The 17,727-nt window shown below is 33.4% G+C and overlaps 2 protein-coding genes across 2 annotated transcripts; one reads left to right on the top strand and one right to left on the bottom strand.

The window, feature by feature from the left end:
• The first annotated feature begins 3,965 nt into the window (after positions 1 to 3,965).
• Positions 3,966 to 10,903, top strand: LOC144575383 (putative methyltransferase PMT26). The gene is made up of 9 exons (XM_078325498.1): positions 3,966 to 4,120; positions 4,780 to 5,658; positions 6,072 to 6,221; positions 6,695 to 6,965; positions 7,531 to 7,641; positions 8,726 to 8,900; positions 9,193 to 9,462; positions 9,886 to 10,080; positions 10,426 to 10,903. Exons 2-9 carry the CDS (start codon positions 4,831 to 4,833, stop codon positions 10,625 to 10,627), a joined length of 2,202 nt encoding a protein of 733 aa, XP_078181624.1. The 5' UTR covers positions 3,966 to 4,120; positions 4,780 to 4,830; the 3' UTR covers positions 10,628 to 10,903.
• Positions 10,904 to 12,277: 1,374 nt separating this feature from the next.
• On the bottom strand, positions 12,278 to 16,946 carry LOC144575594 (gibberellin 20 oxidase 2-like). Its single transcript, XM_078325791.1, has 3 exons — positions 16,293 to 16,946; positions 13,714 to 14,035; positions 12,278 to 12,767 (listed from the first exon to the last, which is right to left on the bottom strand). Exons 1-3 carry the CDS (start codon positions 16,826 to 16,828, stop codon positions 12,498 to 12,500), a joined length of 1,128 nt encoding a protein of 375 aa, XP_078181917.1. The 5' UTR covers positions 16,829 to 16,946; the 3' UTR covers positions 12,278 to 12,497.
• Positions 16,947 to 17,727: the final 781 nt, after the last annotated feature.

Genomic DNA, 17,727 nt, shown 5'->3' with positions numbered 1-17,727 from the left:
CGTGATCCATAAATTGTCGGTAACTTAGGTTCATGTCTCCGCTCCCTGACAAATCTCCTCCCTTAATTCTAAGTTCAAATAATAATAGTTTGGGCCATGTTTGGTTGTGGGGTAATAGGTGGAGTAAACCCCTTACTTCACGCTTAAGGAGTCAAACGAGGAGTAACATAGGCGGTTTAAGATGGAGTAAAATTTGAGCTAAATCGGAGTAACTTACACCACCTAGAGAGGTGGTTTAGCTTACTTCACCAAACATGATTAACTTACTCCGGTTTAGTTTGGAGTAAGAAATTTAATCCGGTTTAACTTTACTCCACAACCAAACATGATCTTGATGTGCACAAAAAATAGCTTTTTTAAAAAAAAAAAAAAGCATGAAAATTAAATTATGGATAAGATCTCGATAATCAACAATATAGATATGTTGTGTTGTATTATCGGATAAAAAAAATAACATATTTATTGAAGAGGAGGGTCCATTTTTTGTCTCCACTGTATCTTTATTTTTTTAAACTTTAATAATTTAAAATTTAAAACTTAAAAGTCAAAATAAAACCGTTAGATATCATCTATATTATTTTATCTATGCACGTGTAAAAAATTATGACATTTCAATTTTATTTGGGTTATCATCAAGAACTTGTAAAAAACGTACTAATGTGGATAATTTTTAGACGTTAATTTTTGAACTTATTAATTCACATAAAAAAAAAATTTAAATGTGATAAATTTTTATGAACACAGAGAGAAAATAGCATAGATTACATCTAACGGTTTTATTTTAAGTTTTAAGTTTTAAATTTTGAGTTATTAAAGTTTTAAAAAATGAAGGCATGATGGAGGCATTTGAACTCTCTTCTTTATTGAATTAGTCTAAATTTATTTTTATTCAAAGAAATAATAAAAACATTAACAAAATATAAAATTTTATTTCTGACAAGATTTGGATATGTATACTGAATTAAGACACTTGTATAGTAATTTAACTTTTGGGTTTTGGATCGAGACAGTTCGATTCGAATCCGTCGCTCGAGATCGTCTCGGAATTTAGATTCGTTGCTTGTTATGTGTGCGCTCCATTTCGAATGGATTATTCCGAATTCGAATTGGACGATTCCGATTTAAAAGCCAACTTTTAAGTCCACTGGATCTTAATTCATAAATCTGGACCAAAATTTGAAATACTCCAAATATTGATATAAATTACTTAAAAATATTGTTTTATTTATCTAATTATTGAAAGTACTAGGATAATATTTTTAAAACGCTCACATCATGTTTTGCATGCCAATTAATATCAAACAACAAGATCGGGGTATGGATCAACTTTATTCTAATACGATGCAATTAAGCTGTATTAGATAATAGACATAAGATTAATTAAACATTTTAAAAATGACACGAGAGCAAATTGGAAGGGAAAGAGATGAATTGTTTTGGATCGTAAAAGAATATTTTGTTAATAAATTTCAATGTTCTAAATAGCGCGCTATAGTGTTTTCGGACCTTGAACGCTACGCTATGGGATAAAAGTTAACTATTTCAGCTATGACCGCTATAGCGGTAATAGCGGTCCGTTATTTGCGCTACACGTTACGAGCTATATCTCGCACTATGCTGCATAGACTTTTATATAAATACCTAAACTGAAAATTAATTTTAAAGATAAACTTTTTTAAGGTCCATATTGATTTTGCTTTTAAATAGAAACAGATAGATAGTTTATTTCATGATGCCTATGTTTTTTTTAATATAAAAAATAGATAGTTTATGATATTATTAGGGATATTTGGAATAGTAATTTGGACTTTGTATTGGTTTAATATGAATATTCTACTTCCTTAATCAATTTTGTGTTATTTAGTGCTCTATGAGGTTTTAGAATATGATGATAATTAGTAAAAATATAAAATACAATTTTTTAAACAAAAAATGCTATGTAGGATAGCTTTTGTTATAACTACGCTATTCGCAATAGCCTTTTTTTTAGCCTTTCCGCTATAACGCGATAATCGTTATTTAAAACCTTGATAAATTTTAAAAAGAATTATCATCGATATTTTCAACTATGCAGGGCATGTTATAAAAATCCCTAATTTTTTCAATAGAGATTATCATCGATAGCTTTTTTGTATGATGTATTTTTCTTGTCCTCATTATCACATTCGACGTTTTAAAGGTGTTGGAGATAATACAATGACAACGTTAGAAAACTAAATGTAACTGAATGCAACTTACTAGAGTAAAACTAAGGTGTTTGATGAGCTTAACTCCAAAATATATTATATCGGTTGCAAGTAATAAATCCGAGCCGTTGAAATCCATCTACTTCACAAGTAATGAATTTACATGCAAAGATTTTAAGTTTTCAAATTATTTTAGTATAAAGTCAAGCAGTCAAAATTAGAAGGTTTATAAATTAATTTTAGTTTATTCAATTTTTGAATATTTTTTTACCACTTGACTTTATACAATATTAATTCAAAATTCTAAAAACTTTAAATGTAAATTCATCACTCGTGAAGTAAATCAGTTTCAACGGTTTGGATTTATTACTTGAAGTCAATTTAATAAATTTTAAAGTTAAGCTCACTAAACACATTGGTGAACTCAAGAACACCCTAGTTCTACTCAACTTACTGAACATTCATGTATAGAATTTCAAAAGATAATTTTTCACCCACATCTCCGATATTAATAATTATTCCTCAATTAATTTCAAGCCATATCCAATCACAACATTCATTCTAATTTTAATTTATAAGATTCATTGAATATGTTTAATATATTATTTTTAAAATTCAATTTAGAATTTAGATATTGGCTCTGTCGTACGAATTAATTAAAGCATAAATAAACATGTATTGATCTAACAATGTAAACAAAATATTTTAGGGGGAATTTCACGTATACCCCTCAAAAACTTCAAAATTACGTATTTCCCCCTCTAAAGTTTGAAATTACATTTCCCCCTCTAAACTTCAAAAACTTACAAATTTACCCATTTTATTGTATTTTATATTAAAACTCATTCCAAAATCTTAAAATACCAACTTTACCCTTTATTAAAAGCATATAAAGCCCATCAAACTCAAATTTAAATCTAAAGAGTTCCTCTACCGTTTGATCCATGTGCTTCGCATTAAGATCTGTGCACAGTGCTTCAATTTCGTGTTGATCTAGCATGCACGGATCTTAAAGCAATATTGATTGGTGCGCATCGCATTAAGATATGTGCACGTCACATCAATATACGTGGGTGTTCGCATCAAGATTCGTGCTGATCTTGTGCACGCATATTTAAAAGCAGTTTGGACGATAGAAAAATTGTTCATATTCAATTTTGAGTTTGATGGGCTTTATATGCTTTTAATAAAAGGGTAAAATGAGTATTTTATAAATTTAGAATGAGTTTTAATATAAAAGACAATAAATGGGTAAATTTGTGAGTATTTGAAGTTTAGAGGGGGAAATATGTAATTTCAAACTTTAGAGGGGGAAATATATAATTTTGAAGTTTTTGAGGGGTATACGTGAAATTCCCCCAATATTTTAAGAGGGTATTATTTCAGAAAGATTCATCTTCACTAATCACTATGCCTTCCTATTTCATCTACACTCACTGTATGCGGGGCTCTACTCTACGCTGTCATTTTTTAGTGGGGCCCATTTGTCAGTCTTGTTGGGGCATGTTTTTGGGGCCTTGTTTTGAAGGAAATAAATCTGCTGTGATTCTAAAGGGATTGCAGGACCCTGTGATTCCAAATCTAGCCTTTCACTTTTTGGAATGCACAAATCTCAACAACACTTATTTTTTATGCACGAATCTCTAGACAGATAAATTGATGGATTTGGAATAACAGGGTCCTGCGATCCCTTTAGAATCACAGCAGATTTATTTCCTGTTTTGAAACACCATTTATTTTCGTTATTATTTTAACACCTCTTTTACGACCTTTATTCCTTCATCCCCGTGTTTCTCTTTCACACACACTCACACTTCCGAGTGCTACTGCTACTCACTCGGCCCAGTGCTCTCTCCCCTAATCCACTTTGTTTCGACAAAGCTGTACGTAGATAATCACATCTTGGTTTCTTTTCATACCAAATCAGAGAGAAGGTACGGACTATTTGCTCTCAATATTCATATTTCTCACAGTTATGGTGTTATTTCTTAGGGATTATATTTTTGTTTTGTTTTGTTGCTCAGATCTATCTTTTCCAGCAGCTTTCACTTGTTTAATTTTTAATTAATTTTCCTTTTCTCTGTGATTGGCATTAAATGCAAGAATGGCATGTTCTTTCTTGAAATTTGCTTAGGTTTACTGCTTGCTTGTTTAGTTAGCTAATTTTAAAGCTGAAAGTAGTCTTAGCTACAGATCTGGCTGCAACAAAGGAAGATAAACATTTAATCCTCTATTATTAAAAGAATTATGTCATTGCTATATTATCTTTTGGCTAGAGATGATGTCATTTCAGTATATTTACAGTGTATTTTCTGACCAAAACGGACACCTTTTTACTGTGCATGATTTTTTAAGCTCGTACACTAATTTTATTGTAAATTGGTTCTGTCCCTACTTTACCGTGAATTCACAAGTCAAGATCCAATTTTACAATAATTCAAACTCTTAAAAAACTTTGAAAGCCTTTTTCTAGCATCATTTCAGTTGGCGATTTTTCCTTTTTTTTGAGGAAAGGCGATTTTTCCTTTTGATTTGTATATATAGGATCACTAACAAATGACTCAATCACAATCTGCGCAATGGTTTTGTTTAGGTTCTTTCTTTCCAACTGTCACATCGCATGGTATAAAAAGTCAAATCTTCAATGGCATATAGTAAAGTTACAAGGTTGGATTATAGGAGGCCACAATCAAATAGTAAGTCTTCGATGTGCTCTAAAACTATAATGGCAGTTTTTATTGGCCTATGCTTGGCCGGTGCATGGGTTATGACATCATCAAGCAAATTCCCGGTTATCATTTCTTCGTCAGAGAATAACTCTGATGAAATTTCGAGCCAATTTGGTGATATTTCAACCGACTCTGTAACTGAAGATTCATCCCAGGAGGGAGATTTCAATACAGAGCCAAAGGTTGTTTTTGATGATTCAAATTCAGACAGTACGGCTTCTGAAGATGGTACTTCAGAAAAGACAGTGCAAAAGACCCAAGATGAAGAAGAGAATCAAAATGAGACCGAAAAAGAAGAGAAATCAGATTCTGAAACAACTAAAGTAGAACAATCAGTGACAGAAGAAGTTGAAGAGACAGACCAAGCTTCAAATTCGAATTCAAATTCAGACTCAAAAGTGGAGATGTTTCCTGACGGGGCCCAGTCAGAAATATTAAAGGAAACAGAAACACAAAATGGAGCATTCTCTACTCAGGAGGCCGAGTCAAAAAAGGAGAAGGAAGTTAAAAATTCCAACTTATCCCAGAGTAAGATGAGGAGTTACAAATGGAAGCTTTGCAATGTCACAGCTGGGCCTGATTACATACCTTGCCTAGATAATGAAAATGCAATCAAGAAGCTTAGAAGTACTAAACACTATGAGCATAGAGAGAGGCACTGCCCTGAAGTGGGTCCTACATGCCTTGTTCCGCTTCCAGAGGGGTATAAACGTTCCATTGTGTGGCCCCAGAGCCGGGATAAGGTATGATTGTCGTATATATTTATGTTTTGTTTGGGACTTAGTAAGGCCTAGGATCAGTTCTTGAGTGGCATCATGTGAGCAGTTCCCTGCCATAATTGCTACTCTATTTCCATATTTCAAGAAACCAAGAACCAGTACGGGGAATAAATAACTTGAAAATAATTTGTGTTTCTCGTGCTCTACAAAATTGTTTTCTGTATATTAGGAAACTCGGGCACAACCTATGTCACTACCTACATGCAATCTAACCTTTATGGCCAAATCAAAGTGAGATAATGTGTTGTATTTAGCTGAGTTCGTTAGCGATATTTCTTTGCTGATTTTGCTATCTGTCATGACAATAACCTGACCAAATTATTCTATTCTTTTGATAAACTCAAGTTTTATGTGATTGCAAATGCAATGTGGTGCAGATATGGTATAGCAATGTTCCTCATACCAAGCTGGCAGAAGTAAAGGGGCACCAGAATTGGGTCAAGGTGTCTGGTGATTACCTTACCTTTCCTGGTGGCGGGACCCAGTTCAAGCACGGTGCACTACACTACATTGATTTCATTCAGCAGGTAATGTATATTTGGTTTTGAATTTTTATTTGTATAACTGCTAAATGATAGAATTTGGGATATAATCCTACAAAGCAAGAATTATCACCTACACCCGTAGAAATATAGCAGATGTCATAAATGCTCTACAAAGCAGGTAACTATTTGTCCTTTGTAAATGTGGCATATATAGTAAAAAAGAGTAACACCACACACAAACATACCCACCCACACACATACCGGGAAGACAGTCATGATGCATGCAATCGCACATACACACAACCATGTCTAGTATTTTGTGGGTCATGTTATTAAATGTACTTTGGCATTAGTACCCTGATGAACTTCTCATTTTTCATGACTTCCTGAGACATTGAAGTTTACTGTTTAACCAACCAATTTAGAAAGAAACATATTTTCCACATTATTCCTTTATCTCACCCAAAAAATATTGTACTTGTACTAACATATGGTATTGGTATTTCTGGTATAAGTCCTTCCCTGACATAGCTTGGGGGAAGAGAAGCCGAGTAGTGCTAGATGTGGGTTGTGGGGTTGCCAGCTTTGGTGGCTACTTATTTGACAGAGATGTTCTGACGATGTCCTTTGCACCTAAAGATGAGCACGAGGCACAGGTACAGTTTGCATTGGAGAGAGGTATCCCTGCCATTTCAGCTGTTATGGGCACCAAAAGACTCCCTTTTCCTGGTCAGGTTTTCGATGTGATTCATTGTGCCAGGTGTCGGGTCCCATGGCATATTGAAGGTTAAATTCTCTTCTTGCTCAACCCCCCACCACCCACACACAGACACAGAGCATGCAAACACACAAGGACACTCAAACGCGCACATAAAATTGCTCCCTCGTAGATACCCCACACAAGCACACATTCTGTTGATTTTTGTTTTCTTCTTTTGTTGTCTTACTTGAGTGGGATGGCTGGGTAGGGGGGTCTTTAAATAATACATTTGGTGTTTAATAGCAACAGGGCAAATGGGAAATATATGATGGTATCAGTTTGGAATTACACCAGCTAGGTCCATAGTGTCATTTGATGGTTGATAATTCGTCTTCCCTTGCAAAAATCATTTTGGCAGCAAGAACTGAAAGAAATTTTAAAATTAGTCCTGGATGTTCCCTTAAAATTTGCTCAATATCCAATAGACGTCTACCATGACTTGTAGATTTTTCTTTTGTACTTTCACTTGCTGTTTTAGAGTTGAATTTAACATTTTAAAATTTTAGTTGGTTTAACTCTTTTTGAGTATGCAACCGGAAATCCCTTTTCTTGTAACCTCAATAACTATTTTAAAACTATGAAAATTTGCAGGTGGTATGCTTTTGTTGGAATTGAACCGGCTTTTGCGGCCCGGGGGTCACTTTGTCTGGTCTGCTACTCCGGTTTATCAAAAGCTCCCAGAAGATGTTGAGATATGGAATGGTACCTATTGTTAAATCTTTGCAAAATTTATCATAATAGTACTTTCATATTTTATCATATTTGTGTGCAATATTTGTTTGCAAGTAGGACTGGCAAAATCTGAACCTTCCCCAAAAACTTGCTTAATTCTGCTTATACCCAAAACCTGATGAGATTTTGAAGTTTTCGACAATTGAATTCCCATGCCAAAGCAACCGAGCTTGAACACGGGCTAAACAAAAATCAGGCTTGACCCGCTATTAAATCAAATCAAACACGCAAACACAAACTAAAAAGCTTCATTATCCCCCCCCACCCCAAAAAAAAAAAGAAGAAAAAAAAAAAAAAAAAAAGCCAATATAACCTTAAACCCAAGTACCCAAAATATAAGCTGTGTGCTGAATTTTGTTCTAATAAAACCTAAAAGAAAAACCTCATCAAGAGCCAGAGTTAGTTTTATGTTTGTACTATGAAATGAAGTGATCTGAATCTAAAACCTGACTAAAACTGAGGCCCCAACAGTCTGGGAGCCAATGTAACCTGAAAGATGGTTTGTCCTAAAGCTAAAAATTATTTGCGGGAATTACCTGAGACCTGAGAATTCCAAAAGCTGATCAACCTGAAATCTGAGATAGCTACATATAACTTGATCCATGTATTGACTTATCTGTCTGCTACCTCTACATGCAACTAAACCCCTAAATTATTTTTAGGTTGTTAACAAATAACAAGACTTAACTGTTAACACAACAATATTGTTGTTGTTATTGTTATTGTTATTGTTGTGTTAATAGTTCAGGCTCGTTATTTGTTAACAACCTAAAAATAGTCAATGTTAAATTGATTATTTCCCACTGAATTTGTTACTTGATAATGTGCTCATACAAACTTGAGCAATGCAGGCAAGGGCAATTTGTCACATCTTGGAAAAGCACCTTTTGGGCCACATGATTTAACTGTTGGTCATAATATCAGAAAGATATCAGTTTTAGTTATTGTTCGAGGTTTCCAGTTGTATAATGTTGGTTGCAATTTGCAAAACACCTTTAGTTATTATTTACCTTGCAATATTGCTTTACTAATCACCTTATATATTAATGAATAGCTATGTCGGCTCTTACAAAATCAATGTGCTGGAAGTTGGTGAACAAAACAAGAGATAAAATAAATGAGGTCGGAATGGCAGTTTTCAGGAAGCCAATGGATAACAAATGCTATGAAAAAAGATCAGAAAATAAACCACCTCTTTGTCCAGAAACTGACAGCTCAGATGCAGCCTGGTAATGCCTTCTTCCAAATTAAATCTCGCTGTTTTTGTCTGATTACCTCCTTGGGCTTATATTATAGGCTGTGGAAACCTTGTATTAGTTCATTTGGTAAAAAATCTACTAGTCCCTTTAATGTTTCTTTTCTTCTAAGGTACTATGCATAGATTTATATTTATAAAAAAAATTAGGAAGAAGAAGTCCTTTTAAGCATAGAAAATATTTGAACAAATAACAGGTTAATTAATTTTTTCTTCTGAAATCTAATCCTTTATGTTGATCTTCGTATTATAACAATTGTATGCAGGAATATAACCTTGCAGGTGTGCATGCACAAGTTACAAGTTGAGCCAACTATGCGTGGGTCCCAATGGCCATACCAGTGGCCTTTAAGATTGGAGAAGGCACCATACTGGCTAGAATCTCAGGTAGGTGTCTACGGAAAGCCAGCGAAAAAAGACTTTGAGGCAGATTATGATCTGTGGAAACGCGTTGTTAAGAAATCATACCTGAATGGTATGGGCATTGACTGGTCAAAGGTCAGAAATGTCATGGATATGAGATCATTTTATGGAGGGTATGTTTGTAAAATATTTCTCTTTTTTCTTATAATTTCCATTCTCGTTTTTGTGAATACCAGCTATTGGTATGACATTTTTGCAACCAAGCTCAATTTGTCCTTATCAAGTCTAAATAACCCTTATATTGATGATCAATTTGAACAAGCATGTTGATTTTTAATCATGCAATTGAGCCAAAGTATGTCCTGAACTCGGCAATTGGACAGCCTACGAAAATGTAATACATAACAAAATTGGATCACATTTTAGCTAACCAGGTACTGCACCAATTAGTATATACTGTGTTGACAGACATCACTTGGCTAATGTCAATTGAACATAAATTCATTTGAATTTGTATATTGCTTTGATTACAGAACGCAAAAATTGCATTTTAACAGTTTGATTTTTTTTTTCCTCAATATTTTGATATATACTAGATTTGCTGCTGCTTTAAAGGATATGAAAGTGTGGGTTATGAATGTTGTACCGATCGACTCACCAGATACACTTCCAATTATTTATGAGAGGGGTCTTTTTGGAATTTACCATGACTGGTGCGAATCTTTCAGCACCTATCCCAGGTCTTTTGACCTTGTTCATGCTGATCATCTCTTCTCCAAGTTAAAAAAGAGGTAACCTTTTTGTCTCATTTTTTTTTTCCAGCAGTAATGCTATATCAGTCCTTGATTGTGACTGAAACTAAATTTAGTATCAGTCTTCGTAATTTCCATTATACATTCAAGATGAACCTTAAAAAAATAAAAAAGATAAAGCAAAATGTTGGTAATTCTTGTAATATTATCATACCACATTGTATTTCTGCACCATATCTCAGTAAGATGGTAGGGAAACCAAATGTTGCTGTCCTGTTATTCAATACAGGCATATAATCTTCATACCTGTATCAGCCTCGACCAAATTGTATGAAAAAATGTTGTAAATACCTAGATTTTCATGCACCTCATATTATTTGTCAGGTGCAACCTATTAAGTGTAATAGCAGAAGTGGACCGGATATTGAGGCCTGGAGGGAATTTAATTGTAAGAGATAAAGAAGACGTGGTAAATGAAATAGAAGAAATAGCAAAGTCACTAAATTGGGAGATTAGAATGATCTATTCGAAGGACAAAGAGGGGCTACTTTGTGTGCAAAAGACCATGTGGCGTCCCAAATCCTGAGTGGGAACTGATTAGCATACCACCTAATTAGTGGTTATTTAAGGTAGATTAGGCATTTTTTATAGTAATTTATTGTAGTGTTTGTTATTATCTATTGTGTTAAAATCTGAAATGAAAAGGCAAAGGGCCTCTAGTTGAGAACTGATTTCTTGTGTGATAATAATTGTCTTTTTTCTTATGAAATATTCTGTAAGTTATTACTTTAATGTTGTCAATATTAGGATGCTACTTTGCATATTTTGTTTCTATAAAATGTTTTTTTGATGTTATTGTCAATATGTTTTTCTTTTTCCTTTTGATTTTTTTTTTTTTTTTAATGTGGTATGATGCAGGTCCAGTACACCTATGTCTAGAGCTGTCCTGAGGTGTTTTGTAAAGTTCTTTACTTCGAAAATTAAGATTTGAATGCAAAATATCAATTTTTAAGGTTGTAGTACCTAGCATATCAATTTATTATGCTAATAAAATGCACAAAAATGAACCACACAAAAGAGAAAGCAAAATAAATGCACACAATCATTTGACTTCGGAGAGGTTGGACCTGTCCAACATAGCATTACAGATGTCACTGGTTCTGAGGTTGGAACATGCAAACGGTTATTTTGTTAAGATTGGATAAATCGATGCAAATATTTTTGCTTGGCTGATAGCTGATATATATCCGTGTAATATTTTATTCTATTTCCTCCACCAAACCAACGAAGCATGCTCCTTTTGCATTTTTATGTACGATTTTATGGTACAAAATTTATTATTATTTTTATTTTTTTGACAAGAATGGAAGTGGGTTCCACTAATAAATATAAGCATCTTTCTTTTTACAAACAGAATAAAAAATAAATAAGCCTCTTTTCACTGACAAGGACCGTAGAACTGAACCACATATCGTATATGCAAATTCATTTATTCTGATCATATTGGGATTAAAAAATGGAAAAGGAAGGTTTCATGGAACAGTTTTATATATATTCGGTACTCCACATAACTCAACAGTCCATATATCTTTAGCTAACCACTCTATCATTTCAAATTGTCATCAAATACTTCATTTTTGTCTTGGGGAGCATTTCATAACTTGGAAGAAATTTAGTTTTGTTCCAACAGTCATAAAAATATACAAATAACTCTTTCCATATGTATTCTCTATACAATAAACAGTGGAATTAAATAATATATTCGCCTCAATGGTTACAATGTAGATATCTACTTATAATAAATAACTAATAGTGAGGCTATGTTACATTGCAATGCACGGATCGGTCCGTGCATGGGATTCATGTCTCCGTTTTTAAAGTTCAAATAATCAATCCGAACAGTTCAATATTATTATCATATAAAAATATACGGATATCAAATAATATATTTTTTGAAACTTTTCTTATTATTTTTGTAGACAAATAGAAAATCACTTGATCAAAAAATTCTGGACCATCTGAGAGTAGTGATTTTCTACCTACTAAAAAGTAGTAAATTTGTTTTAAAAAAAATACAAAATTTGATCTCAAAGTATATTTTGATATTTGATATAATAATAATGTTGAATGGTTCGGAATGATTATTTTGACTTTGAAAAAGAAGATATAAATCCAATGCATCCAATGCACGGACCAATCTGCCAATTGCAATGTTACCATAGCCTCCTCACTCAACAACTAATATAGGCAAAATTCACAGATACATACACCTTATGTCCTTATACTCTATAACTGTATATAAAAATAGTACAATATATATAATATATACAACAATAAACGGAGAAACAAGCCAATAAAATTAAAACCAAAATGGTTATCCTGATCCCCAAATTCTTTGTCTACTTCAGAGGCCTTCAAATAGCTGAATCAGATTATAAAGAAAATTAGGCTCAAATCTAATTTGGGCCGGGATCAGTAGGCAGGCCCATCCATTGAATGAAAGAGTGTAAAGTCCTTGAATCAGACCGATAGTGGTGTTGTGTGAAGTGCCTCAGTTCTTCCCATGTAAAGTCTGGGTACAATCTGGGGCTTCCAAACGTGCCGGCCGGTGGTCTCACCACCTTGTCCTCCCTTGGACAGAGGAAGAAAGCCAGAGACCGTCGCTCCTGGTGCTGATTCACCACCGCACGATGCAAACAACTCTTGTATCTCCCGTTTGACAGTGCCTGAAATTCACATTGTTAGATTAATTCTAAGGACCGGACCTCTCCATTATTCAAGTAATGGAGATGAATTGAATAATATAAGGAGGGTACGAGTTGAGCAAGCACCAACTGGTAACACGACACGACATATTACCATGCACTTGGGGTCCCAAATTCATGATATACATGCATATGCATTCCCGTCCTCTTAGTCATCTCAACTGGTACAATGATCAGTCTGTATGGAAAAAGTTGTACCAATGGAAAAAGATTCTGAACAGAGCAACAAAAGATATTTGCAAAGAACTTGTCTTAGTACTGCATGGTTACAACTATAACTTTTTTTTCTTCTTCTGTAGTAGGTAAAAAATGAGAATAGCAATGAACAAAAGAATGTTATATATAGAAACAGTGGAACTGAATTAACAGTTTGTGGGGAATAAAAGCAAAACAACCGAAACAAAATAAAAATAAAGCAGAACCAAAAGAATGTTATAGAAACAGTGGAACTGATTTTTTTTTTAAGAGGAAGATGAAAGTCTAGCCTCTAAATTCTATTAACAATACTGGAGCTGTTTACATTTCATTTTTTTTTCTATTAACATAGAATGTAAATAAAATAAAATAAAATAAAATAAACACAACATTTTTTTTTACCCTTTTTGCCATTAAACCCGTAGACTTGTAACAATTGACATTGAACCTGAGTTGACCAATAAAGACTCAAAATAGTTTACAGTACTATGGGCATTATAAAATTAACTTTTATTCGCATCATGAAAATTTTATATGATTGATCTCATTCATATTTGACCCTCACAACTTAAGTATATATGGCTCCACCTCTAAAAGAGACCATTAATTAGTTCTACAGTGATGGTTCCTATAGGCTTTAAACTTAATTAATTATAGGCATGAACTCCACAATTCTCTACCTAAAACAAACCCACACAGAATATTTACCTACCATAAATGTATCGCCTATATTAATGACCAGTGCGCCTTGAACCGGTTTTAGTGGTCGCCACCTGCTCCCGGTGAAGACCTCAAGTCCACCAACCTGGTCCTGCTGAAGAATTGTCAGAGCAGTGGGGTCGCTGTGGGGCCCAGTGCCAAGAGTCAGCTCAGGTTGTTGGCAAGGTGGGTAGTAGTTGCACCTCATGATCGAGCTCGCATCATCGAAGAAATCTCTGTAGTGTTCCCTTTTCACCCCTAGGCTAATGGCAAGTAACTCCATTACTGTAAGAGATAGTTCTGTCATGGCTTCGCAATATTTTTGGTAAACCATTCTGCAAAATATATCAAAATTAATATAGAGATACTGAGGGGTATTATTGGTAGCAAAAAAAAAAACCTATTTTAAACAGGTCTAGTATTAATGTTTTTGGCTGAAGAGGAGTAATTAAACCACTTAGAATTTCTGATAGATGTAAATAATGTGCAATTATGTAATTAATTTAGACTATATGAATATATATATATATATATATATATATACAACTATATGTTATTTTTGTACGAAAATTAAACTATATATATTTTAAATGTGTATGATTCATGTATATTAATATTTGGACTCCACTCCTTGCTCTATCATTTTTTTCTTTTTTATTTTTTATTTTTTCATATTAATATTATTTCTTGGAATTCGCTTCAATAATTAAAAAACTATGTATCGAATTTTTTTTTTAAATAAGAGAAAGACCAAATACAACATAAAAAAATATAGATATTATTGCAATAAATGATCATGTAATAAAGTAATTAATTTCATATATTATACGCATTAATATATATATATATATATATAGATGGGCTACGGTGAGTTGCGAAGTAAAGCGACTATTTTACTTCACGCTCATATTTTGTGATTTTAAAGTTTAAAACGTCGATCCGAACCGTTTATCTTGTTCTCCATATTGAAATGTGCTTGGAGACCAAATTTTACATTTTTTAGAATTTTTTTACTATTTATTAAGCAATTTTGAAAGTCACTGATTTGATGGTCCAGAAAATTTTACTGTTTTTCACTGTTCACAGCAAAACAGAAATTTTCAAAAATGCTTAATAAATAGTAAAATAATTCCAAAAAATATAAAATTTGGTCTCCAAGCACATTTCAATATGGATTAAACATCTAACGGTTCAGATCGATCGGTTGGACTTTCAAAATAAAAATACGGCGTGAAGTAGAAACACGTTTTACTTCGCAACTCACTGTAGCCCATCTCTCTCTCTCTATATATATATACATATTAGTAAAAAATTAAATAATTTTCAATCACATGATTAAATTGTGATATGTTTGGAGGCATTCAAGTGGAAATCCCCTTTGTGAACATGTTTGGGTACTTTTATATATCATGGGCCCCCATGTATTATAAATCATGCAAATATGTACCAAACCATTCGGAACGGTGTCTCCTAAAAGAGGCAAAATTATTATCACAATTTTGTTGAATCAATAATAGACCACCTAGGATTCTCATCAACTAGCTGAAAGATAATGATTGTCATTTTAAAAGAAACATCCACAAACCAGTGGGACAAATTTTGTTGTCATGTTAAATGCACACATTTTAATTTGTAGAAATATATATATAGGGCACGGCTAAATTGCTGCCGGCAGCAGTTCAGCGGAGGTGCTGCCGGGGCAATATCGTAAATTGTGATGTTCAAACAACAAATCCAAACCGTTAGATGTTTAATATATATTATAATCTACTTGGAGACCAAATTTTACATTTTTTGAAATTTTTTTACTATTTATTAAGCTGGTTTGAAAACTGTTGATTTCAGTAAATTTCTGCAGCATTGAAATCAGCGGTTTTCAAACCAGCTTAATAAATAGTAAAAAAATTCCAAAAAATTTAAAATTTGGTGTCCAAGTATATTATAATATAGATTAAATATCTAACGGTTTAGATTTGTTGTTTGGACATCAAAAAATAAAAAAAGCCCCGGCAGCACCTCCGGCTAAAATGCTGCCGGCAGCAATTTAGCCGTGCCCTATATATATATATATTTTGTAAATTCAATAAAGCCATGAATGCCACAGGGCTCCGCCATTGCACGAACTCTATGCAACTAATTAACTAAAAATACAAGCACCGTCTTAAATAATGGCACAACAATTAATAAATTTGGATTTTTTTTTTTTTGCAGGTATATATATACAAATTGGATTTGCTACATGGATGAAAGGTCTACTTGAGATAAGGTGAATCTCAAGTGACGTGGTTAAACAAAGCTGCCACTTGAAATTAATCAACCATTTTTTTTTCAGACAAAACATGCCTTTCATTAAAATTAATAGAGTGCATATATATACGTAACAGTTCTTTCTGACTTGGTAAACACTATATATGCATGCACATGAAGAGGAGGAAATGCAACATACAATATATATACATGCTCTCAATAACCCGTACGTATTTTTTCCAGTGAAAAATATGTATGTATTTATTTTAATGAATTAATTAAGGCAAAGTAACATATAATTACTGTACAAATAAATTAAGTTCGATCTGCTTGCAACATACGTACCCCATTTGTTCCAAGTGATGATCTTCACCTAAAGTTGACTTGAAATAATCGACCATTACCTCTGGCCTCTGTCCCTTTTGATACCCAAACGACAGTGTCTCTTTCCACGGTAACTTCGATGCGAACCGGTCTATGTGGGCCCCGGCATAACCCCACATGCTGCCGGGTTTCCTCTTGCAACTCATTTTACGCGCAACTGGAAGTTGAAAGAACTGATCCATGCATTTGAGCGCATCGTGCGTTAGATCACTACCCACGCCATGACCGGTCACTTGGAAGAAACCGTGCACCGTGCATGCCTCAGCTACTTGTGTAGCTGCATGCCACGTGGCTTCCATGTCATGTAGACGGACCGCACCGAGATCAATCAATGGCACATCTAGTGCTTCAGAAGCCGCAGGTGCAACCTCGTCTCTGGGCCAAATGAATTGCTCTGGGATCTTAATTTGGTTTTTGAGAGTTGAGGAGTCAAAATAATGAAGAGGAGCGTTGGTTGTGGTTGGTTGGAGAAGAAGAGAGGCAGACCTTGTATCCATGATTATTGGAAACTATAATTGGTTCTGATTGCCGTTCGTAGAAATAGAAAGAGTTAGAGAGACGAGGGTAAGGTTGGGTTCTACCATGGTATTTGTAGTGAGAGAGGAGATAGAATTAGGGGTGTCAAAATGATATTCTTTTATCCATTTATTCTATCTGTATCATATTTCTATTAGCTTATCGGGTATGAGTAAGACTTTTTTTTTTATTAACTTATCGATCGGGTATGAGTATAGATATAGGTAAGGACTTTTTTTGTTAGCTAAACATGTAAGGATACATGTAAAGGCTATTTTGTATCTATTACCCAATAAAGTGATTATACAAAATAAGATTATATGATAATATTTGAACAATATATAATTAGGGATGGTGAAATTTATGTGCATATATAATGCTTCATACAATAATACTTGAGCAATAATTAGTGATGTACTTTTGTTATTTGGTGTATATTTTTGCTATACAAATGTTAAACCTTTTACTTTTATTTGCATGTCTTGTTATTTAGTTAAATAATTGAATTTGTTCAAAGAGATTCTTATTTTTTGAATTCACTTGATTTGTAAACAAAACAATTTAGTTATAATTGATTGCACATTTGTTTTTATTTTTGTATTAGTAATATAATTGTATGTGTATGAAATGAATGAGTTTTTTTTGTTCTATGTATAAATATAATAAAATTAATTATTTTATTAGAATTATTTGTTATTCAATTGTTACTATTTCGTTATCCGCTAATTTTAACGGGTAAAGATATGATAGGGTAAGGTTAATTCTCAATGGGTAAGAGTAGGGTATATGTAAGGTCAATTCTTAGTGGGTATAAGTATGAAAATATTTCCATACATTGACACTCCTAGATAGAATAGACAAAAGGAAATTTGGAGAGAGA

This window comes from Carex rostrata, chromosome 24 (genome assembly GCF_964058835.1).
Source record: "Carex rostrata chromosome 24, lpCarRost1.2, whole genome shotgun sequence".
In the NCBI taxonomy this organism is placed as follows: domain Eukaryota; kingdom Viridiplantae; phylum Streptophyta; class Magnoliopsida; order Poales; family Cyperaceae; genus Carex; species Carex rostrata.
The sequence above is the reverse complement of the archived record's forward strand: the minus strand, read 5'-3'. Positions and strand labels throughout refer to the sequence as shown.